The sequence below is a fragment of the Pomacea canaliculata genome, linkage group LG11, assembly GCF_003073045.1.
Source record: "Pomacea canaliculata isolate SZHN2017 linkage group LG11, ASM307304v1, whole genome shotgun sequence".
NCBI classification, from domain to species: domain Eukaryota; kingdom Metazoa; phylum Mollusca; class Gastropoda; order Architaenioglossa; family Ampullariidae; genus Pomacea; species Pomacea canaliculata.
The window spans coordinates 10,283,567-10,306,367 of NC_037600.1; the positions used below are offsets into that span (position 1 = coordinate 10,283,567).

General features: G+C 42.6%; 2 protein-coding genes across 3 annotated transcripts; one reads left to right on the forward strand and one right to left on the reverse strand.

The window, feature by feature from the left end:
* Positions 1–11: 11 nt before the first annotated feature.
* LOC112575302 (protein STPG3-like) lies at positions 12–6,385 on the forward strand. 2 transcript variants are annotated; one of them, XM_025257058.1, is made up of 7 exons: positions 52–275; positions 1,950–3,169; positions 3,358–3,572; positions 3,704–3,792; positions 4,225–4,342; positions 4,752–4,877; positions 5,084–6,385. In XM_025257058.1, the coding sequence occupies exons 2-7, from the start codon at positions 2,955–2,957 to the stop codon at positions 5,200–5,202; spliced, it is 882 nt and encodes a 293-aa protein (XP_025112843.1). In that variant the 5' UTR covers positions 52–275; positions 1,950–2,954; the 3' UTR covers positions 5,203–6,385. The 2 variants fall into 2 exon arrangements, with proteins under 2 accessions (XP_025112842.1, XP_025112843.1); XM_025257057.1 differs by lacking the exons at positions 3,358–3,572; positions 3,704–3,792; positions 4,225–4,342; positions 4,752–4,877; positions 5,084–6,385 and having other exon boundaries at positions 12–275; positions 1,950–2,937.
* LOC112575298 (paired box protein Pax-6-like) lies at positions 5,890–17,970 on the reverse strand. Its single transcript, XM_025257051.1, has 6 exons — positions 17,244–17,970; positions 15,014–15,171; positions 9,465–9,620; positions 9,001–9,297; positions 8,268–8,452; positions 5,890–7,915 (listed from the first exon to the last, which is right to left on the reverse strand). Exons 2-6 carry the CDS (start codon positions 15,168–15,170, stop codon positions 7,355–7,357), a joined length of 1,356 nt encoding a protein of 451 aa, XP_025112836.1. The 5' UTR covers position 15,171; positions 17,244–17,970; the 3' UTR covers positions 5,890–7,354.
* Between the last annotated feature and the right edge of the window lie 4,831 nt (positions 17,971–22,801).

The window sequence follows — 22,801 nt, forward strand, 5'->3', positions numbered from 1 at the left end:
CAGCATCGACGGAAGCAACACTTTTAGAATAATTTTCCAGAAAAATATTATTTGTGCGGCGATCCATATTATACCGTTTCTTGAGGTCAATGTTACTAATGTCTTCGATGTTTCCTTTGCCTTACCTTGTAAACAGTCTTGTTTTAACATCAATAAGAATAACAAAGTTCGGACCCTGGTTACGCAAAAGCGTGAATAGAAACAATATGGCGGAAAGACTGGATGAGCGCCACTGACGCGATTCTTGGACAAAAATAAGGGAAACATTGTTTTAGGTAAGACCTTACATCACACGCATATGCTTGTTTTAAATTAAGATATGGGCTTTATTTTTACACATCTATGTCAGAACGTTCGAAACTGGGTCTACGTCATATAAGTAACATTTGCATGACTGTGGCTAGGGACGACCTTTACCTTTTTCCTTTTAATCGTGGTTAATTTAGTCGATCGTTGTAGAGATAAAGCTAATATGGTACACGTTGTTTCTGTTATATTATTGTCATGAGCTGTTTGTGAATGCATACGACAATGCAAAGCTTGGCGCAATCGAAAGAGACAGGTGGGAAAGGGGTCTGTATGGGTTTTGTGAAAATGTGATCTGCACGTTGTTTTTTTAAAGAATGAACGAAATATTGTAAGCCTTAATTGCCTTAATTGCTCCTAATTTCTGCATCTGTGTGTGTGTTCCAAATAACTGCGTATGCATATTTTTATACGCTTTCGACGCAAGATTCTCATTGAGCTACCTCGTGGAGGGGTTGCAGCTATGTGAAGGAAAAATTGTAGACATGTCCAGTTGTAGCTTAAATCCTCAACCTGTGTATCTGCATGGCTGAGTAGGGGATGCGTAGGGGTGGTAGAAAGGGAGAAGAGATGATGCGGCAGCTGAGAGAACTCACCGTCTGTCCTGTCCTCTGCTAGGCTCATCAAGTTTGGAATGTCTAGATGCATGGACCTCTCTTTGATGTTTTATGTTTGTTTTTACAATGGAACTGCATAATCGTATCATGGTCAGGCCCTGTTATCTCATCCGTCACGCTTTCAACCTGTGGTACTTTTAATACATTATTTTAAGGGGGGGGGTTTGTTTTTGTTTTTTGTTGTTGTTTTTTGTTTTTTTTTGGGGGAGGAGGAGAAGGAGTGTAGCATACTACAAGAAGACTTGCTATCACACAGCGCTTTAAAAAAATCATTCTTGGTCTTTATATACAATGATGACGCATCCGCAGTGACCAGAACTCGTCAAACAAGGATCCCTGTTAAAGGCTGATCACTATTCTAAATGCTAATTCTCACTGAGTCACAGAAATCCTATCTCATCGGCCCATTACTTAGCTACAAGCAAACACACCTGTATAAATTTCTTCGTCGGTAGCTACTCGGACAGATGGTTCTAGTTCAATTCACACTGTCGACTGCCAGACGATATTGATAGTGGAATCAACTCTTTCAGGATTAATTGTTCTTTTGCAATGAAGCGTCATAACCTTGTAACAGTAAAACTTCCATGCCTGTAACGCTTTTGTGAGACGATGCTTGACGAGTTGTTGTATGTTCTTCTAAATGTTGGGTGGGGAAATACGCAATAGTTGGTAAAAATGTAACATTCTTTAGTTTTCTCAGCGAGTTTTAGCATGTTGGACTACATACGATAACTGAGTATTGGCGTCCAAGCCAAAGACGCCCAGGTTCGATATCTGTGTGGCGCAACTAACATTTTCTTAATATGAAATGGGTACTTGAGTCCATTGAGGGTTGGGGAAGGTAAAGAAGCAAAACTCAATCTCTCTCTATCTCTCTCACACACAAGCACGCGCGCGCACACACACATACAAACACTCGAGAAAACCATTTTAGGTGTCGGGGGGTGGGGGGAACCTTTACCCACGTTCGTAACTTTGACTGAAAAATACCACCCGTTACGTTGGATATTTTTACCTTCTCAGGTCGCAGAAGCAGATTCAGGCGCCGACTTTTTCAACTGACTCATGGCCGACGCTGAAGAAACACTAACCTCCCTTGTGAGAGACACATCCGAACGTTCCGTGTCCCCAGATGCGACAGACAACGCTGTCACGATTTTGGGTCAAGAGATCGTTAACGATGTAGTTCACGTTGAAGCCGAAGGCAGGAGACGCGATAGATGTAATGAACGGCACAGAAGTAGACAAGAAGATGAAGTCAACGTGGCGACAACTTCGACGGTAGCCGACGTGGACAGCTTATTTCCAGTAAAACTCGACAACAACGATGTGCCGACAGCATACGAGGAGACCGACACGGCAACTGGCGCTGACCAAATCATTTCGGGGAAGGCGGCCAGACAGCACCGCAAACTGTGGAATCACTATCACGTCCGACACCAGTCAAATGAAGCAAAAGAGGCCGGCGACAGCGCCCTCGTGGACGAGGACTCTGCGAACTTAGCAGGTCTGGTAACTCCGTCGCAAGAAGAGAAGGGCGAGGCGCAGGAAATGGCGGCAGCCGAAAAACCGGAGCTACACAAGCCCGATATTGGACAAAAAGAGAATATCGGGGACAATATCGGACAAGAAGAGGATATTGGGGACAATATCGGACAAGAAGAAATACCTACGGAGAGCCCGCACACCGGAAACGACATCATCAAGACGGAGCTTGATGTCAGACCCAAGGAGATGCCTGCGGAGAAACCCGAGACCGGAAATGACGTCACCACAACCCAGGAAAAGGAGGAGGAGGCTGCACTGGTGCTGGGCGAGGTTGACATTCAAGGCGAAGCAAGTGGTCCTATGCTCGACCCGCCCACTACTCCGGTCCTGAGCGAGGAGGAGTTGGAGAGCTACGATGACATTGCTGCTGATATTGCTGCTTCTTCTTTTGAGAACGGTGGCGAGAGGCTGTCTGCCAGGCGCCAGGTTTGACCTTCTGCCATCGGCTCGGCAGGTTCCGCCTCCCTATCCGGCGTGGCAATGAAGCGGTCGAGCGGCGGACGTGTCCTCCCAGCGGCCCCCAACTCCACAACCCCGACCTTGGCGGCGCGCGGCCAGGCGTGCGTGCAGCAGATGACGTCGTCCATCACGGAGGCGGTGAAGGGGGAGTCGCTTCTGCCTCTACGTCGACCCGTGAAGCTGCGGCGACCGGCCAAGTACGCCAGCGCCGGCACTACCACCGTGTCGTCCGTGAGGTGAGTGCAAGTACCCGAGATGCAGCTATCCGCATCCGTCTCTCCATTCAGTGGGCAGAGCCATGCATAGACCTTGACTGCTTTTGTTTACGTGAATCACGACCTCTGAGCATCCCTCCTTCCCACAACAAAACACACACCATGCCTCCCACAATGCCAGTAACATCATTGTCTCTCTGTTCTCGCAGAGTAAGGAGGTCTCTTTCTCACGGTCCCAGCCTTTATTACGAAGAACGAAAAGCCCAGAAAGTGATCACATGGTCTGAAGCGACCAATGCGCGTCCACCGCTAAGGATTGACATGGAAGGCCCCACTCCATGCACATACTCTCCACGTGTCAAGCCTTTGCAGGAAACCAATGCTCCTGCCTTCACTTTCGGCTCCAGGTGCCAGCCCGAGAAAGGTAGCTTTGTTACTAGCACGTAAATGTTTTTATTTGTCTTTTATTTGTTTATTTTTTTTAACTTATTACTTTCTATATTATGAGTGCTAGCTTGTTTTCAGTTTAGAGCATCGTCAAATTTGTCTCTTCAGATGGAGGCTCTCGCACTTCCTGGGCCAAGACATGGTTCCAGACACCGCATGTGTGGCTCAACAAAGTGGACTTTGGCAGAGAGGAGCTGGTCAGTGATTCTGGCTTATATTTATAACTGTCGTATATTTGATAGAAGAAGATGGAGCAATTTTATGGATCAGTAAATATTAAAACGTTTCAAGACTGAAATTAGACAGTCCTTCGCGAACTAACCCATTTTTTTGCAATAGATTATTCAATATTTTATGCATTTCTAAAAATTGAACTTTCTTGGTTTGCTGAGTGTGCACACAAAACGGAATGTTTTCCTGTTTCTCTTGAGAAATCCACTTTCGTGTGGTGCAGTTGTTTTTACCAAAATCCATCTCACGAAACAATAGTGGTTGAGCAATCCATTTAAATGAAGTGATATCACTAACCTTACTCAACTGTCTTTAAACATAGGGAGATTAACTGAGGATTTTTGTCTCCGTTGGAAACAAGATGACTGCGTTGATAACATGCATTCTTGGTGTTGTAGTGGCCTTCTCCTGCACAGTATCACAAGCCTTCGTGCCTGGGACCACGACAACGCACAATGCCAGAGGCACCCAGCTACACGTTTGGGCACCGTTCTGAATACTCGATCGTTAAACAAGGTATGTATATATTATATGTATATATCTCCTCTCTTTTCATATTGTCTCATATCTTTCTAGCTCTCTCCTCTTTCTATCTCTTGACTCACTCCCTGTTAGCCTGGCTGGCTGGCTGGCTGGTACTCCAAAAAAAAAAAAAATCATGAGTGAGTGGCTGATGACAAACGGTGAACAGTCCATAGCATCTTCTATCTCACATCTTCTGTCAGAAAGCATCACGAAAGCAACAAAAGACCACTAACATCTTGCTTCTCTTCGCATTGTTTTATTTGTCTGTGTCCCTTATATTTGATATCATACTTAGAGAAATGTGAGTTGGAAATGATTACTATGTAGTAGTAAATGATTACTATGTAGTAATGAGTAAAAATCTCAACTATTGATATTTCAAATGCACCTTCGTTTTAAGGAGCAGGTAAGGAGCCCTCTCCCAATGAATACCAGCCACACCTGGCGGACAAGATTGTCCTGCGCCGTTCTCCGGCCTTCACTCACCAGTTGCGTCGGGAAGGGACTGTACTCTGGGGGGCGAGTGGTACGTCTGCTTTTTCTATAAAGGATGGGAAAATGGAACTGAGATGATGATGATGATTGATGATTGATTGATTTATTGATTGATTGTGATGATATGGAGGATGATGATGGATGGATTGATTGATGGTTGATTGATGGATGATTGATGATTGATGATGATGGCAATGTGAACAATACAACAAAAAGATGTGTTTTCCCGCTCCGCAGAAATTACGCCAGGCCCAGCCTTTTACAACCCAGTTGTTCCGAGCAGAGAAGCCCCTGCCTTCACTATACGAGGAATTCGCCGGGAAAACACTCACTTGCCGGGCCCCTACAGCCTCTGACAATGTGTCTACCGAGTGCAAACTCTCCCATGGAAACTTCTAGAGATACGAAACGCTTTCCCCAGCATTATAAATTCAGTGTGCGTGCATGAGTGGGTGAACTTTTATGCATGTATGTGCGTGTGTGCATGTGTGTGTGTTTGTTGCTGTGTGGTGGAAATGTAATTCTGAGATACCCTGTTCCTTGTAAATATGGGTCTATCGCAGGTTTTTTTTTCAGAATCATTGTGCTTTCATTCGTTTTGTCCTTACCTACCCATTTCATATCCCACCCTGTGGATTGGTCGGTTATCTGGGACATTGTAGCTTAGGGGCGACATCTTCCACTGGGATTTGAATAATCGCGCCTCACGTAGCACAAAGGTGTTTCACTTTCGTTTAATCACCGGAGATACATTCCAGCATACATTGCTGTGGTATCATTTGCTCAAAAGTGCTGTGTTTATTGCAGCTAATTAGAACTGGATGCTCATCAAAGATGACTGTGATAGACTAGACTTGTTTATATGATCTGTTGTTCATGCTATTGTTTATTCTGTTTACGGAACTTGTTTATACAAGTTTGTACAGTATTTGTAGTTGCCATTATTTCGGCTTTCCTGTCAGTGTGCCATAATTTCTCCTAAAATTGTACAGAACTTGTATTTGCATTTAGTGTTCTTGTGTGACACTCAAACCCTTTTTTAATTTTTTTTTTTTTGGAAAAGAAAAAATTCGACACCGTGCAAACGTTATATTATTATGACTGCCTGATGTTGTCTTTATATGTTTATATTTGTTGTATCAGCAAAAATCGGTTTTGCCAAGTCTTTGTACTGCTGCTTCGATTGCAAACTTTCAATTTCTGTAAGACGTATATTTTCTGAATGGAATATTTTTTCAAGATCTCAGTTTTTAAAGTGAGAAAAATGTAAAGACAGTTATTTTTATATTGTGTCAAGGGTCACTCTGTAGTCTAGCTTCCTATATTCCTGTTTTGCAATGATGGAGTGCTGAGATATAAGAAGGCCATGATGTTTCTTTTGAAGCAAGTTGAAGTGCTTAACTTAATATCTACTTGGTTTGCTGCACTACTAATAAGTGCACTATTTTGGTGCAAGTTTATTTGTGTGATATAGTATTTGTAATCAGCTTGTATTCAGGAATGCATTGCTGTTAGAATACATAAAACTGTTTTGGTAAACTCTTTGTTTTGTTGTTTGTAAAAAAGAGCATGGAGATGTTGAACTAACACACACGCACAAAGGATGGATGGGGAGAGTGAGATAAACTGAGAAAATCTTTAATTCGTCCTGCCGGAGGAAAACAACATTAAGCATTGCAACCCCTGTTTATCAGTTTACATGCCTGTCTCTCTGTCTATATCACTCATTCACTTCAATCAATCAATCAATCACTGAAAGAAGCACAAAATAGCGGAAAATGTGTGTACATTCCTTTTGTGTAAACGAAGGATAGGCGGGATTTGGCAGGATGGAAACCAAAGAATATTAGCGGCATAATTATAACATTCATATAAAATGGCGACAGGTTTCTTTTCCTCTTTTGAATACAAATTTATGTACGTTCAAAAAAAGAATATTCTGAGTAAGAAAGCAATTATGTTTTGCGGCCTACCTGAGACAGCAATTTGGGTTTGTTTGCTTGATTGTTATGTTTTGTTTAATTTTCACGAGCATGCTTTCCAGCAAAGCAACTAAGGTTGGGACCAACTTTTATAAGGTCTTTGCATTGCCTTGTGATTCGTGTTTTTCTTCTCTTTGTGTTGAAGATTCAATATAAGCTACAAGACGATGCGAAAATATCAAGTTTGCCACTAAATGATGCAAAGACTTGGTCCACAGCAGCCGTCGCACACTAGAAGGACGCTGACGTTTGTTGTGATGTGACATTGGAAGAACGTTGTCTTGGTGTGTGACGTCGCAGCAGAAGATCGCTGTTTTGTTGACGTGATCGTAGGACACAAAAAGGCCCTGATTTTTACGTCATAGTAGAAGACCGTTAATTGACTGTAACCTCATGCAGGAGGCCAGTTCAAAGCGCAGCAACCGAAGGATTTCTACCACTCCCGCCCCAACCCCCTACCCCCATCCCAGAACGATGTGCCTCTGATTCTTGAAAAAAGGTTGGGAAGTTGGAAGAAATAAGAGTCTTAATCGTCGCCATCTATATCGACGCTACACTCACTGGAACTGCTATCGTTGTCGCTTCTGCTGCTGTTGATGAGTACGTGGGTGACGGGGCTCTCGGACGCGCGGCAGTGGTTGTGGTTGCCATCTCCTACCAGCCTCTCGATGGAGGTGAAGGCGGAGCACTTGCTGCTGCTGCTGCTGCTGCTACTATTATTACTGCCCACAACCATCGACTTCGCTTCTGGTTGTGCATGCGAAGAGGCGCCGGAGAGGCTAGACACCTTAGTGGGTGATGTCTCCCGCACGGGAGGAGCGTGCAGGAGGAGGGGAGGGTTGCTCGTCGTCGGTGATGTCTTCAAGACCGACGTCGGTGACGGAGGAGCAAGGAGTGGGGAAGACGTCATGGAAAGCAAGGCTGGGGGCTCGCAGGGAGTGGGCATGAAGCCCCGGATGGAGTTGGGATGGATCTGCGGGGTGTGGAGGTCAATAGGCGAGTAACGAAGGAGAAACGGGGTGGATGTGTGCAACAGCTTCAGTCTCTGCTGTCGCCGCCACTTGGCCCGCCGGTTAGAGAACCACACCTGGAAGGTAGAACCACAGCACACAATGTTAATAAGTGTCTCTTTGAGTCGTTCGCTTTTTAAATGCTTTGAGCTCGCTATCCTGTGAGAGAATACATTTGTACGTGCTATAATAATAATAAAAATCATCATCATCGTCGTCGTCGTTGTCAACATCATCATTGCCGTTGTGCATATATGATTACCACCCATATTCCCAAGTCCACGATCCTAAGGAATCAGCACCTTTCCGTTTCAGACATGCCTGCTTACAAATATTATCATGCACAGAGGGAGGTCAACAACATTGAAGTCAGGGCTGTTTAGTTAACCAACTAGTGGACTAGGCGTTGGACCGGTTTACTGTGCCTACCTGAACCCTTGCCTCGGACAGTCCAGTCCTGCTGGCCAGCGCCTCGCGGACCGCCACCCCGGGGTAGTGGGTCTTCTCGAACTCTTTCTCCAGCACCTGTAGCTGCTCCGCCCGGAATGTTGTCCGTGACCTGCGCAGCTTCTGTGGGTTGTCGTCATATTGGTCACAAGTGCTGCCGATGGGTTCTGCGACACGCAGGGGCAGACAACGCGTTAGGATGTGTTGATGAGTAAGATGCAATAAGGCGCCACTTAAAGACCCTTGTTTATCAATTTTTTTTTTTTTTTTTTTTCCCTTTATTTTTTCGTTTGTTTTTTTTTTTCTTTATTTTTTTTTCGTTTTTGTTTTTTTGTTTTTTGTTTTTTGTTGTTGTTTTTTTTTTTGTTTTGTTTTGTTCACTTGTATTCTTTTGTCCATTTTTCTTTTTTGTTTTCTTTTCCGTATCTAGGGGGACCACAACAAGACCATCAAAGGTATAGAAATATAAATTGTAGACAATTTGATTGTCATTAACAGTATGTCATATACATTTTTTAAATTCACACTGCTTTTTTACAACTACAGCAGATAACAAAGTTACATGAGGTAAATTTACTGAAAATACAAGTATAAAGAGAACACGCATACACACTATTTTAGGAACTTATCTCTCCCTCTAACCTTTGAGGACAAATAGAACTGTGCCCCTATTGGGAAATACGTTATTGCCCACGTGATTATATATTCAACATACCGTCATCCGTGTCTACGTCCTTGTCACTGAGAGAGATCGCGTGATCTTCGCTTGGACAAGAAGACGTAATTTCGGCGTTGCAAGAACTCTGTAAGGGAGGCGACTTCAAGAAGGGCGTGCCAGGAAACGGCAGAGGAGGGGCGGTAACTGGAAGCGCTGCAAGCCAAGGGCGGTAAAAAGGATGAAGAACTTGCGAGGCCATTTTGGCGTACTCGGAGGCTGCGCGTTCGGCGGCTCTGTTACGTAATATCCGGTTGATAGAGCTGACGCTCGGCACGTTTGACTGGCTGCATACACCTGTGAAAGGGAAAACACTCTGAGAATAGAAAGAAAGAAACAAAGAAAGAAGCGGAACTTGACGATTCTGATAGAAAGACAGAGAAGAAGGTCAGGCGACAGGACGCATGAACCTCTCTATTAAACAGCATAATTAAACGTTTTTGTTTGATTTTTTTTTTTTTTACCTTCAGAGAGAAGTCTGTCTCGAATCTCCCACGCAAACATCGTCGGGTTGTCTCTCTTGAGCTCTTCGATCTTCGCCACGACACTAGGGGTCGCCACTTTGGGTTTGCTCCCGCCAATGCTGTTGCAGCGTAACGACAGTGGGTCATATAGTCTACCTGCAGAGACAGAGTCAGGGAACTCTTAGGTCACATCCCATGTCAGACACCAAAGAGGGAGGACTGAACAATGTTCGTAGACCAAACTATTGAAGTAACAGTTCGTTATTTTATCTGTGGTGAACTGCATTTCATTATGAACTTAAAAAATCTTCAGGCTGTCTAATTAAAAAACAAACACAACGACTCTTAGTTCATCAAACAAGTAGAGCTGTCTAAAAGTTTGATACACGATTATTTCGCGTTTAATTATTAATGATTACCACCAGAATTATAATCAAATTAGTCGAAAATTATCTCAAAAACCTTGATCAGTGCACCCGACAAGTTCATTAAAAACATGTACGAAAATTAAGCAGCAGCAGCCACGTGCATTGCAACTGTTATGACCGTTTCTTTTTTAAATTCTACAAATATGGAAATAAACAGGAGCAAGATGAAACGATAAAGCAGAGAACCGTGACGTCGACACGAAGCATGCGCACGTGAGGGCGTATCAATTGCAGCTACGCGCATTACTTGCTTGTTTGCAAAAGCTCTCCTGCTCTCGCCACCCTTATTCTGCTGTCTCTTTTCCAGCACTCACCCTACTCACCTTCCTACCCCCCTGACCCCGCTCCCAACCTCTCATTCTTCATCCGTCTTCTCCCTCCCTTTCGTCCTTTCTATGCATTTTTTTTTTCTCTGTTTTACTCTGTTGCGGCGTAAACACCCACCCACCCACACATACCCGTTTTACCCTCCCCTTTTTTCTCCCACACCCTCCAAATGTTTTTCTTCACGCATGCGCGTGATTAACCCATTCCAGCCACTTGTTGCGCGGTCTATCTTTTTTCTCCCTCCCATCCCCCCACCTTGCTTTTTTGTAATCCCGCTCTGGGATCAGCGGCCGGTGCAATCCGTTATTGACACTAACGTTGTTATTCCGTCATTAACGGGAGTCTATCAGCCAGGCAACAGCTCATGCCTGATCGACTGGGCGCATCCCGGGCCCTGCGGTGAGCAACGTGGCGAAGCCGACATCAGGCTCTCATCGGGGGGACAGCGACAACATCTCTATTTCCTCCATCGCTCGCTTTGGGCGGCTGGGGTTGAACAGGAAGTGGTTGTTGGGGTGGGCAGGTCGGGGGAACCGTTATTGGCTGTAAATCTCTCGGTGGCAGGAGCCCACTGCGCTCTGTGCAACGATTGGAACCAAGGCATAGAACCTTGAACCTTTTGCTCTAACATGTAACACTTAAAAGGTGTTCCAACAGGAAACACTAACAGGTGTTCTGAAAGGCAACACAGTTGCGCATTTCGGCCAGGTTAGATGCTTTAGGCTGAAATATCGCAGTCCCTGCCTTGACCTTAGTACTGACCTATATCTACACGTAGTCGGAGATGTAGTAGACTACTTAAGATAGAGAGAAACTACTTTTTAAGCATCCTTTAATGTAAACATATGTTGTCATCAAATTTTCATAGCAGTCTCTCTCTGTGTAAAAGAATGAGATGTAAAACAAAAGAAAGAAGAAATATTAGTACAGGAAAGAAGGGAAGAAAGGAGTAAAGTAGAGAGATAACAAGAAAGTAAATGTAGATGAAAATGTAAATCTATATATATATAAACAAAAAGAAGAAATAAATTTTTGAGAACGTGAGTGAACATGCAGCCTGCGATGAAAAACAGAAAAAAGTAAAAAATAAAAGGACTAATGGAAAACAAACAAAATGTGGGGAAAAAATAGAAATGTGGTATCGACAAAGAAAGAAGAAAATACAAGAAAGGTAAATATAGAAAGGTGATGAATTAAGAAACAAACAGGTCAAAGAAATCATGAAAAGAAAGAAAGCCGACGAAATCAGTTATAAATTATTAGGAAAGAAGGAAGGAAAGAAAAACACTATCCTTAACGTTTTGTGTTCCTGTCTCACACTAGCGGACCAACTAAGGACAAGTGAACTCTTTCTCCAGTTCCTACCTTCCCCTCTACAAATATAGTTCTAGTGGTTAATGAACACTGCATATGTCTTCCTTACTACAAGACGTTAGCTGCCGTCGTCGTCGTTGCTTTCCTTCTTGTTGTTTTCCTTGTTGTTGTTGTTGCTGCTGCTGCTGCTGCTGCTGCTGCTGCTGATAATATCCGATGATGTGGATTTTTTCATAATTATAATGTTTGTTATCGTCGAGGGTATTAAGTGAGGCCACTAATATCGAGACTTGGCCGCGGGCTAATCTGATACGCCAGACGATAAGGACGATGAAAAGAAGGTAAATGGCTCTTTCTATCTGTGCACACGTGTGAGAATGCGCATGCGCGCGTGAGTGTGTGTGCACACGTGCCTGTAGCGCTGACGGAGCGAGGGGGAGACTGTTAAAGAAAACATCACGGGAGGACGAGGGGAGTATAGATGCTCCTCCCCACCGAGAAAAATGGCGGTAAGGTAGACTGGAAATGCCACTCTGATCGTTTTTAATTAAATCCGAGGACCGCAATGGCAACAGCGTGAGCCCGGGGGACGATGCTGCCATAAGTGCGGTTTTATTAGCCACGCTCCGTCAAGCAACGAGAGGAGTCCAGAGTTTCACCTGTAACTGTCACCGGCAACACGGCCCTAGTACGGCGTGCACGCTTGCACAAATATGCTTCCGTTTGCCACCCCATCCACACGCACGCACGCACACACACACACACAGGAATTAATTTCCACACACAACAGTTGTCGCTGACGAATTACAGAGTCGGCTAATTTAAGTGTTTGTTGAAAATACTTTTGTATAGCAACCGCTATTGTTGTGATAAATTATTTTCGTTCAACCCTTCAATTTCGTCTTCTTTCTTGGCATCAACCTTTACTTTGCATTTGCGTAATATATACCCGTCGACAACTTTTCTCCTATGTCCTTCTCTCTCTCTCTTGTCCCTCCGCCACCCTCTAACAAAATACTTTAATAAAGACATTCAAAGAGACAATAGCAAGTGAGAGAATAAATAACCACTTAAAAAATAGATTATTCGCAGAGCATCTATGCATTTCAAACGGAAATTGCTTTTCCGATTCAGTCCATTCTGCTTCCTTCACCTGCGTGATTGTAGAATCCTCATTTTGCATAAAGAAAACAAACACACAAAAGGCAGAACTCTAAATAGATGGGGAAACTTATTATCATCACGCAAATCGATTGGTTTTTTTTTTTTCCTTTTAGGCAGGAGTGCGGAAAAAATGGAGAGCGAACCATCTGTGTTACTGTCATTTCTCTTCGTTTACTTTGTTTTCAAACTAACATGTGTCTCTTTGGTTATCTGTGAAAGCGAACGGGATGTCTCGCATGATTGGCTGAAGGGATTTGGCTGGCTAGCAAAGGCGTCTGGCACTGATAAATGAATTGTTTTGTTGAACTTACTTAATTGATAGTAGGAGCAGAGAATAAATGGAGACACGCGGGGGAGGGGGTGGGAAGAGAGAAGAGACTGGAAGGAGGGAAAGAAGGAGAAAGAAAGATGAGTCAGCAATGGAAAAATAAAACAAACAAACAAAAACAAAACAAAACAAAAACAAAAAAACACACACACAAATACGAAAGTAACAGAGACTTCACGGACCCAGAAATCGATATGAGAAATGTTTTTCCAACACGTCCTTTGTTGTTGTACCGCGTTACTGCGAAGCCTAAACACGCAGAAGCTATTTAATCAGTCGATTTATTTTGTCTTCCCAGTCATCTCCATCCACCGACTCTCTTCGTTCTACTGTTTGTCCCTAGTATCACCTTTTTACCTTCATCCCGGAGATAGAATTTCGATATTTGCATAGATAGTTCAGGCACAGGTGTTCGGAGTAAGAGCTACTTTGTTGATGCTGCCTCTCCTCCTCCAATTTCAGTCGTGCCTGCGTCTATGTGCTTCGAAGACCCTCTCCCCGGGTCGCATTCAGGGTGCTGGGAGCACGCGCGGTCACCCGGCGCCGATTGGTTCGAAGAGAAGCGCGTGCCACGAGCCTTGCACGCGCCTCCGAGGCCAACAGGTGCGAAAGCTGTCCTCCTGGCCACAGGTGGTAACAGCAAGAACTGTCGTCGCTGCGTTTAAACCGTGGGAACCGCGGATGTGAACCGGCGAGCTGCTACTTTTGAGACTCATTATTGACTGAACAAGTCTACCGTTCCTAATTTTCTCTTCTAGAAAACTCTTTCAGAGCAAAGGCAAGATTCATGACAGTGACTCAAGGCACAAACTAAAGAGGTCTAGAGTCTTTTAAAATTTAACTTTATCAGTAGAGTTGACAGCAACACGTAAGCGATGAGCATTTAGGTACCTGTGTGTGAGAGAGATAGAGAGAGAACGCTTAACCTAACAATAATGAACCTGGCAATTACAATGACCTTTGTTAATGACATGTACAGCTAAAATAACACTGGCAACAAAAATGTAATTGCAATTGGCGTAGCAATTATAACAATTACAATGGCAATTATAATGAGCATGACCATGACAATTGTTCATTAACAAGGGTAGCAAACAATGAGCTATTCTTTATTCTCGGCCTGAAGAGGGAGAACCATGTTTTCAAACTGAGAATATGAAAGAGGCAACGGGTTGAACTTTTCACATTTCTGGATCTTTGAGCGCATAATTTAAATATGACCCCAGGTATTGTAGACACGACACCTCTCTCTCTCTCTCTTCCTCTATGCGCCTCTCTTTCAGTCACTCTTGTCATGCATGGGAAGAAGAGGCGCCATTTCTCTTTCAGTATGCGGGTTTCCCCTCGCGCGTGTTCATCCACCTGTGACCGATTAAAAGCTTTCAAGCACGATCGTGCATGCTAATTAGCGAACTCTCCTGTTCTACCCGGCCCATCCATCCTACCTCCATCTAACCGCCATTCCACCCACCCAACCCTCGGTCCCTTTGGTGTGTGTGCGGACACAGCTGTGACGCGGTCGTTTTCGAGCCTAGCGGACGAATCGACATGCGTCAGCTTGGCAATGACGTAGCACGATCGTGACGACTGACTTTAACGTCACAATTGGGAAGCTGTCCTGCCACTCTCCACCCCCAAGTCCCTGGCGCGCTTCTAGAGTTCGAGAAATTTCTTGCGAGGACGCTAACATATTTAGCACTAAGTTTGCTATATGTAAGTATGTGATGATACCACGAACTGTACATACTTTCAGATTTTAGCGGTAAATCTTGGACAAGAATTACGAATGCTAAAAACATAGAAACAAACAAAAGCGTCAGATCTCTCAAGAAAAGCACTTACCAAACAAAAGATGAGAAACATTTATTTACAACTCACACTTATAGTCTTTAGGTCAAGAAACAATACAAATAAAACAGAAACAATGCAAAATAAGTCAGGGATGACGTTTACACAAAGATGGTGATTGATGCACAAAACTAACTCACTCCACAGTCTGTTGAAGTAGTCACGTGGCACTGGAGGGGCTCTTGGGTCAATCGCCGACCGCAGAAGAAGTGACGGGGGCAAAGGTAAGCCCAAAAGGGACGCCATATCCCGACGTCCTGACGTGAGACTCAAAGATGAAGGCAAGAGGTCTTCCATCCTGAAATGATGCCAGTAGGGTAGCCATTCTTCAAAGCAGAATGAGTGAGTCAGTCGGTGAGTCAGTCAGTGAGCGATTCAGTTAATCAGTCAGTCATTCTGTCTCTTTCGATTTTTAAGCAGAGTAACACTTCACTGTCTCATAGACGCTAAAAATTAGCTAAAATATTAGCTGAGACAGAATTGCACACTAGAGAGATGACTATTTTAATCAGTTTGATCACCTCGCTGAAACTCCATAACTTCATTTTTCTGTTGTCTCCTCATATTACTTTAGTTTTTCTAGTTCAAAAATAATAAAAAGACAAACAAACAAACAAACAAACAAACAAAACTGTTACTTATGCATAGAATATCATTTTAGGGATCATTTTAGTGTTAATTCTGTGACAAATTTTCTTGCGTTTGAAGCTTAGGTTTTTCCAAGTTTGGTATTTCCAATTTATCCTTTTATTTTGCTACATAACGCGATGTAAAATGTTTATACACGTGTTTGCTGTGGAAGTTAGTCCTTTTGAAACGGAATAAATCGTATCTCCGCATTGAAGTGAAGCATTCCGGTCCGCTCCACAAGCCCCTTTGTTTCCGACAAGAGTAGCACCTGTGACATATTTTGTATCCAGGTTTCTCTTCCCACCTATGTTCCGAATTCTAGTTAAAAACTACCTCAAAAAAGATTATTATTATTAATTCAAACTCTAAAGACTGAGTTTTTTAAAATCTATTGTCATAAGAGATATTAGCATATGTAAAGGTGTTAGGGGGCATTTTATTCGTAATTTGATTGCATTAACATATATCCTATCAAGCGGCAGATGTATTTGACAATATTCTCGAACATTTTTTTTTTTCATTTATAATCTGGTTATTCTGATAGATACCTTTTTATTTTTAAATGTTCTCAGTTCAAATCCATGCCATAATGATACAGACTGTCTTAGTTGCTATTTTTAACTGAAGTAGGTATGCCAGTCGATCTGGTTTCGTATTAATAATTTAGGACTTACCACTGTTTCGCTACACCTACCTCAGTTTATTGCTCTTAAGACTCTTTGACTTGAAAATGTTGGATAGAAAAAGGTTACATAAATTAAAAGCTAGTTTTATCGGAATTTATTTCGCTGCTAAACTGAAATTTGTGATCAGCCCTTCGCACTTGTGGGAAAGTGCTTGGAAAGTACAAGATGACATTTTTTGTTGTTAACTATTTGATTTTGAAGTTACTGTTGTTGTTTCCTTGTTGTTGACTACGTTATTTTTATTTATTTATTTAATTTTGTTTAGTTTCGTTTCATTTTTGATGTTTCATGATTCAATAACTGAAAACACTTTTTCTATCTTTAATTTTATACATATATATATATGTTTTCGCAACTTTAATATGCTATTTTTTCCTCTTAGATAAGGTTTATTTTCGCCAAAGAAAAAAAATCAAGAATAGAAAGAAAGAAACAACCAAAAGAAATAAAGAAACAACAAAAAAGAAACAACAAAAATTAAGAAACGAAGAAAAATTAATTAAATTTAATTAATCATATAAAAAAGTAAATGAGCCAACAAAGAAAAATCAATTAAAGAAATAAAATAACAAGCTCACAAATAAGGAAAGAGTCTCCTTAAGATGACATTCAGACTGTTGACATGCATTTCAAATCTTTCGACCCTCATTCCTAAATATTGAGGCTAATTCGTCCTTTTTTTTTTTGTAAAAAATCGCTTTAAGCTTCCATCACCTAAGGAAAATTTTAATCATTCTAGAACACAAAACAACTGAACACGAACATTTGAGTATTTAAACAATTAACTTCCTATTAAATGATCCCCAAAAAGGATTTAATTTTAATCCTATCCTAATTGAGACCTAGGTTTTCTTTTTAACGCGAACTATAGATTCATTATTCGAAAAAAAAAAAGCTTAAAATTCATTGCAGTGCCACACGCTTACATTTTCGACCTGTTTCCAGGGACAAGAACAGATAAAACGTGAGCGCAGGTTTTAATATTTGTGTAATAACATAAATACAAAGGGGCTTTTCGAAAAACAAGGATTATACATCAGTGATATGTGCCTACCTGATGTTGCAGAGTCAACGGCACGAAGGCGCAATGCACAAAGCTTATTGTTTGAGTGTCACTAAGTTCGCAGTGCTTGATGAAGCTGTGAAGTTGAAGGAACCCCAACTAATTAAATTAACTCACGCTTTATATACTCCCCCTCCCTTATCATCATCGGACACCCCTTTCACGGCTGTGAGTTGCCACAGGCAAGACGACCACGTAGAGAAAATTGACACTCGAGTGATAAGAACCACTACTACTGTTGCCCACGGTTAACCCTACCCCTGACCTGGCGGACCCCGCCTCCGAGCGAGCGGCCCACAAAGCAGATCACCGCCATCCGTAGACACGCCCCCTCGGTTAGGAAACTAATTGCCGATGCAACTGACAATGACGTGGAGAGAAGGTTAAGCCACGCCTACTTGTTGCGCGCTGCTGCTGTTTGTGCGGTGATGGAGGTGGTGGGGTGTCCCTAAGACACTTTATTTAAAGTACGAACTGTTGCCACCACGATCTGTTGCATATTTTGGTGTTCACTGATTGTTAAACGCTCGTGAATGGTTGATGAGCTCGGCAGTCACCCTGTCCCGTCTAAACAAAATGTTTGCCGACAGGCGGCGTGGCGTGCGTCACCTCGCACGCGCCTCGGGGTCCGTGGCACGCACGCTGCGACTCGGCAGGTGCCTCTATGCAAATCCTTCGTCCGGTGATAAAGTTGGTCTGCCATTTGGGAGCCCAGTGGTCACTTATTTATCTCCCAGGCTCGTGCGGCCAGCCTCCGAACCCCGCTCTCACTGCGCATGCGTGGTGCGACGCTTTCCGGCAATCTGACGTCGGGAGGCGCTTTGATCATGCGGCTCATGCAAAGGTAAAATAGGGCGGAACTGACGCAGTAATAAAATTGTTCGACATTATCGTGTTCCTTGTGTTGACATAGTTTAAGTCACGCGCATGACGTTAAAGTGAGAATGACGTAAAAGTGAGAGGGAAAAGGAAAAAAATGTGTCGTCTGCTTCAGTCACATGTGTGTTCTTCATTAAAGAACGATTGTTTATGCCTTTACCTGTAAGGTTTAGTGAAATTTGTTTCACTGAAGGATGCAGTTTATATCTCTAAAAGTAGTTTATTTAATATTTGTTACCTGTGAGTTCCGCAAAAATAAAATACTGGCCAACAAACAACTCTGGCTAGTTTCAAGTCAGACATGCGTTACATTCTGACGACATCATCAGTTCAATCAGACTTGAGTCCAGACTTGATATTGTGACATCAAAGTAATTGCTCCTTGCGATTCTGACATTTGGAAAGACTACCATCGACCTGCTGTACTGATTATGACAGTTAGTTACCTGTTATCACGAACAATATCGGCTCACAAAATATCAGTAGGGTGACACCATGCTTCTTCACATAAAAAATAAATATGTGCACTGAACTTTGCTGTTTTATTATATTAATTTATTTAACCTCTTTCACCAGACACTTCATATCTACTTTTTATTAGTTCTAATACTTTCGATCTTGTGCAGCTATCATTCGTTATTTATTGTTCTTTCAGCGTTATTGTTCTTTAAGTACCCCCTTATGTGGAAAATTGTTCTCGTGGGGTGACCACACATAAGTTCATGTTTTAATTAATAAATAAATACGGAGGGCAGTCCATTTGTTTAAGTTATTTCCATCTGCACCATGTTTACGTACGTACGTGTGTGTGTGTGAGAGAGAGAGAGAACGTGACGAGGTCAGTTCGCGCATGCGCGCTTTGCGGCTCTGGAGTTCGACACACATTTATTTAGGGAGGATTTTACTCGCAAAGCCCCTGCATAATAAATACATTTCTCACTTCCCGTGCCATCGTGTCTGTGCAGATGTGATCATCAGTAAACGATGCACGTGCGACATTGGTTGCTCCACCCCTTTTCTCCTTCTCTCCCTCACAATGGCGCAATCTCAGACAAAGAGATTCCTTTAAGTTTTAGAGTCCAGCCTAAAAGTGCAGACGAAACAAATGGGTTTTTTTTCTTTCTTTCGCTTCTTTCTCTCCCTCCTCCTTCTCAAAGAGATTCCTTTAAGTTTTAGCGTCCAGCCTAAAAGTGCAGACGAAACAAATAGTTTTTTCTTTCTTTCGCTTCTTTCTCTCCCTCCTCCTTCTCATTCCATTTCCCCCGCTCATTAACAAAGCAAATTGTCTGCAAAATTAAAATGGAGGTGAAAGCACAGGTTGCAGGTATTCCCCGACAATGCTGTGCTTTTCCATTACGTACGCCCAACTGAACACTAGTCAGTATAGGTGAAGATTCTGTGCAGCATACGGTACAAGCTAATTTTTTTTTTCTTCTGTGTGTGAGAGATAACCCACCCAAACATTTTCGCCCTCCCCCCCTACGCCTACACCTTCCAACTGCTCTTGTTATGTGTGAAGTGCGCGAGGTGTCAACAAGGATATCCCACGACGCGGACAGTCACTTGAGGGTAAACAGTTCCGGGAGGTTGAGACGACGTGTCGTCTAAATCAGACGACAGGCCCAGCACAACGCCGGCTTGGGTTCAGGTCTCTCTAATTGAATTTTTATCCACCTGCGTGGCCGCAGTGGCACACTGTATCAATAGACCTGCAACAGGCGAAGGATAAATCGGCCTGAAACGGGAATGAAGCTGTCACTTTGATATCAGGATGAGGCCAGTGACTTCCTCCTGCACTTTCTCTCTCACACATTCATTGTCTCACCACTACAAGCTGGTAGGAATATCACGCATCAAAGATGCTGCTGCACTGTCTGTCTGAATTTTATCCTCTCTCCCTCGCTAGAAGCTTCTGTCTGTCCGTCCTTGCAACAATCTGTCTGTCCACTTTTTATTTTATTTCTTTTGCTCCTTCATTCTATCGCTCCTTTCTCCTCTCCTTTCCCATTCTCTGGGTTCAAACATTAGATTGTTTGTCAGATCGTCTTTTACCCCGGAGAAAAGTAAGAACTATTCTTCCTCCGTCTTATCCTTCCTCCCTGGGTACACGACACAAACATGCACATACATATAGGCCAGCATACTTGTGACTGTGTATGTGTGTAGGTATAATTATGTGCGTGTATGTGTTTGTATGTGTGCACAAAATTTCCAAACACATTCCTAGGCACACACATGCACACATACACCATATTTGTCTGTCTGTTCATGAATTTATACATTTATATATATACACACAAACCTATATAGACACGCGAAGATATAGGTAACACATATACTTATGTACAAAGATACTTACTTGCCAATACGTACACAATGATAAAATGCATAACACAATATATACATGCAAAGATACAATAATTACACAAGCATATAATGCGTTGCAGAATAATACCAAGTATGTATACACATAATTTTAGTGAACTGGGGGTTGCTTATATTGCTTGTGTCTCCAATATAACCACACTTCACGCTCCACACACACGCGCGCGCGCGTATCCATTGTATTGTACACTTCACAAAGAGAAACAGTGTAATCAGTGGAAATCACGAGATGACGTTCCATAGTTTATGTACCGTTTTACCATAGTTTACTCATGTGTGCAAGTAATTAAACAAGTGAAACATTGCATGCAGGTTCTATCCGTTATACCACACCTGGTGTGCCTGTAGGCCTGTCGCATCGCCCCTAACCATGCAGCCTCTCGGATATCTTTCCTTGTGACAAAATGATCTCCATCACAATCACTATAGCTACAAAGAGCAACACCTGACTACAAAATGGCGTCGGAAATAATATCAACTAACAAAGAACATTAATGCAATGGAACAAAAAAACCACGGACAGTCAGCGAAAGGTGTAATCACAACTGTGTGTGGTGGGGCGGGGAGGGTAGGGTAGGGGAGGGGCTAGATTGTTTGAGTAAGAAAATATCTTTCCCGTGACGATATGAACGTGACGATGTAATTTTGCTCACCCGCTCTCATGCTACAACCATTTATTTTGGGGAATTTCTCCCACAAAGTACGTTTTGACCTGACCAACAATTCATATTCATGCTCAGAAATAAATGTAGACATACTTTTCACGCGCAAGAACTCGCGCGTGCGATCGCACACGCACATACGCACTTACGCACACTACCAGCTGTCTACCACGAACTAGACATGTGAAGGTAAACAGCATGTGGGTTCGAATGCTATGAACCTCTCATCTCCCCCTAAAGTTGTATTCACCGCCCCTAGCAATTCGGTGACAGGAAAAAAAAGGAGTTCAATTAAGCAACTTCCGCAGTCTGTGCGTTGACATCACGAAGAGCCAGTTAAGTTTTTAATTGTTGGGACTGGATCATTTTGTGCTCATTATAACAGTAACAGATGTTTATTTCCATGCTCCCATATTGCCAATGGTTATGCAGGTTAAAAGGCTATAATCGTAAAAAGACACATTAAGATAAAAGACAGTGTGTGGCAAGCACGCGAATGCGTCGGTCCAAAGCAAATACAAGGGTCATGTCTTGCATTGAGAGGTTTCAGTTCATAAAGTGTAAGCTCCCCGAAACCATTAAAGTGAACTGTAGCCGCCACACAATGCGACGCCATCTTGTGCAGGTAACCATTCTGTGACGAAGTTGCCCCGCGCGGTAACCTTTACCTTGATTTCTAGGCAGCAGGTGTTTAGTAAACATGAACACACTAGAAGGGCATGTTAATTACACATTGTAAACAGCTGGTATCCCAAACTAGTGTCAGAAAATGTTACATATCTCAGATTACATCATGCTAAAGTTCCTCTATAGAAACGCATTAAAAAGATATCCTAGTCTTTCTGGATTCATTCATTTTTTTCTCCCTCTTTCATCTTTTTTTTAATTTTCTGTATTTTCTATCTTTCTTAATTATTTTCTTATCTCTACCTTCTTTGATGTTAGATGCAAGCTTAACTAATTAATTAATGGAATTATTTATAAGTTTCCACGACGGGATGATACCAATGACTGAAGTGAACTTTAAACCAACGTCGAGGTTCATGTACGGAAGTATAAAGAACTGTACCGATGAATATTAATAATAAAAGAAAAACAAATACAGAAACGCAAAGAGGAACCAAATACACACAAGAATGAAAGGCCATGTTTCCAGAGCACTTATTGGTTGATCTTTGACCTTCTTGCCCCATATGCAAATGAGCCAAGCCTCGTTCCGTATAATTTCAATTTTGTAGTTACGGAATGGAATTGTTTATATAAAATGAATTGGATTGCAGCTTCTGAGTGTAATATAAATGAATTCTAAAAGTATAAAATACATTTTACAGCTAGAGAGAGAAAATTGGAGAAAATTCCCCTCTTGGCGCCCCGTAGCTCACCATTTCTTTCCAAGCTCCAATGACCCGTGTTACCATGCACACAAGGGAATCAACTCGTGAAGTCATGTAGGCGTCTGACTGATCTATGGTCTCCGCTGTCCTACTGGAGGGTCTTGCCGTCAGTGTACCCGTGTACATACACATACTTTGCTTGATGGGATCTCTTTCTGAGCATTTGATTTGTTTCTGTGCATGTATGATGTTTGCAGGCTTGTATGTCTGTATGCACGTGCTTGCATAT

What these genes read in the sequence shown, in the direction of transcription:
- LOC112575302 (XM_025257057.1), top strand. Translation starts at nt 1,992, where the DNA reads ATGGCCGACGCTGAAGAAACACTAACCTCCCTTGTGAGAGACACATCC.
- LOC112575298 (XM_025257051.1), bottom strand. Translation starts at nt 15,170, where the DNA reads ATGGAAGACCTCTTGCCTTCATCTTTGAGTCTCACGTCAGGACGTCGG. An exon ending in CTACTTCAACAGACTGTGGA is followed by an intron (nt 9,621 to 15,013) that starts GTGAGTTAGTTT and finishes CTGTCTCTGCAG; the next exon opens with GTAGACTATATGACCCACTG. An exon ending in GGACGTAGACACGGATGACG is followed by an intron (nt 8,453 to 9,000) that starts GTATGTTGAATA and finishes TGCGTGTCGCAG; the next exon opens with AACCCATCGGCAGCACTTGT.